At 44.7% G+C, this 1,943-nt stretch overlaps 1 protein-coding gene across 1 annotated transcript in view; it reads left to right on the forward strand.

The window, feature by feature from the left end:
• The window catches only part of AHNAK (AHNAK nucleoprotein), a 20,964-nt gene that overhangs the window by 11,806 nt on the left and 7,215 nt on the right, over positions 1 to 1,943 (forward strand). The window contains exon 6 of the mRNA XM_042781520.1: positions 8 to 1,941. Within this exon, the coding sequence (XP_042637454.1) occupies positions 8 to 1,941 (1,934 nt within the window). The remainder of the gene's footprint in view (positions 1 to 7; positions 1,942 to 1,943) is intronic.

The following is a 1,943-nucleotide window of genomic DNA, read 5'->3' on the forward strand; positions in this document are numbered from 1 at the left end:
GGAAAGTTGAAAGGTCCTAAGTTCAAGATGCCTGAGATGAACATCAAAGCTCCCAAGATATCAATGCCAGATTTGGACCTTAATCTTAAAGGCCCCAAAATGAAAGGAGAGGTGGATGTTTCACTTCCAAATTTAGAAGGTGATTTGAAGGGACCTTCTCTTGACTTAAAGGGCCCGAAGGTAGATGTAGATGCTCCAGATATTGACATTCATGGCCCAGAAGGCAAATTAAAAGGTCCAAAACTGAAGATGCCAGACATGCAAGTCAACATGCCCAAGATCTCCATGCCAGAAATTGACCTGAATTTGAAAGGCTCTAAGCTGAAGGGAGATGTTGATATCTCTGGTCCCAAATTAGAAGGTGATATTAAAGCTCCCAAATTGGATGTCAAAGTTCCAGAAGTGGACATTTCTGGTCCTAAGCTCAACATTGAAGGGAAATCAAAGAAATCTCGTTTTAAGCTTCCCAAATTTAATTTTTCAGGCTCCAAAGTTCAGACACCCGAAGTGGATGTCAAAGTTAAAAAACCAGATATTGATGTAACAGGCCCCAAAGTTGATATTAATGCTCCTGATGTTGATATACAAGGGAAAGTGAAAGGACCAAAATTTAAAATGCCTTTCCTGAGTATTTCATCTCCCAAAGTTTCTATGCCTGATGTGGAGTTAAATCTGAAAGGTCCTAAAATCAAAGGCGACTTAGATGTTGCAGGTCCTAATTTAGAAGGTGACTTTAAAGGTCCTAAAGTGGATATTAAAGCACCAGAAGTCCATCTTGATGCACCTGATGTGGATGTTCATGGTCCAGACTGGAATCTGAAAATGCCTAAGATGAAGATGCCCAAGTTCAGTGTGCCTGGCTTAAACGCAGAAGGGCCAGATGTGGCAGTAGACCTGCCAAAAGGAGATATACACATAGAGGGTCCTAGTGCAAACATTGAAGGCCCGGAAATCAATGTGGAAGGTCCAGAAGGAAGCTTAAAAGGTCCCAAGTTCAAGATGCCTGACTTGAATATCAAAGCTCCTAAGATCTCCATGCCTGACATTGACTTAAACCTGAAGGGACCCAAAGTAAAAGGTGATGTGGATGTTTCTCTGCCCAAAGTTGAAGGGGATCTGAGAGGGCCTGACTTTGACATCAAAGGCCCCAAAGTGGACATTGATGTCCCAGATGTGGATGCTCATGGCCCAGACTGGCACCTGAAGATGCCCAAGGTGAAAATGCCCAAGTTCAGCATGCCTGGTTTCAAAGGTGAAGGCCCAGAAGTGGATGTGACCTTCCCTAAAGCTGATGTTGACGTTTCAGGACCCAAAGTGGACATTGATGTTCCCGATGTGAATATCGAAGGTCAAGATGCAAAACTGAAGGGGCCCAAGTTCAAGATGCCCGAGATGAACATCAAAGCCCCCAAGATCTCCATGCCTGACATTGATCTAAACCTGAAGGGACCCAAAATGAAGGGTGATGTGGATGTGTCTTTGCCAAAAGTGGAAGGTGACCTAAAAGGCCCTGAAATAGATATCAAGGGCCCCAAATTGGACATTGATACTCCTGATATTAACATTGAAGGCCCAGAAGGAAAATTAAAGGGGCCCAAATTTAAGATGCCAGAAATGCACCTAAAGGCCCCCAAAATATCAATGCCAGACATTGATTTAAACCTGAAGGGTTCCAAGGTGAAAAGTGATGTGGATGTCTCACTTCCCAAGATTGAAGGGGATCTGAAAGGCCCTGAAGTTGACCTGAAAGGCCCCAAAGTGGACATTGATGTTCCGGACGTCGATGTTCATGGCCCAGACTGGCACTTGAAGATGCCCAAGGTGAAAATGCCCAAGTTCAGCATGCCCGGCTTCAAAGGTGAGGGCCCAGAAGTGGATGTGAACCTGCCCAAGGCTGACGTTGACATCTCAGGACCCAAGGTGGACATCGAAGGACCTGATGT

This window comes from Orycteropus afer, unplaced genomic scaffold (assembly GCF_000298275.1).
Source record: "Orycteropus afer afer isolate SDZICR_OR568_19922 unplaced genomic scaffold, OryAfe1.0 scaffold00130, whole genome shotgun sequence".
NCBI classification, from domain to species: domain Eukaryota; kingdom Metazoa; phylum Chordata; class Mammalia; order Tubulidentata; family Orycteropodidae; genus Orycteropus; species Orycteropus afer.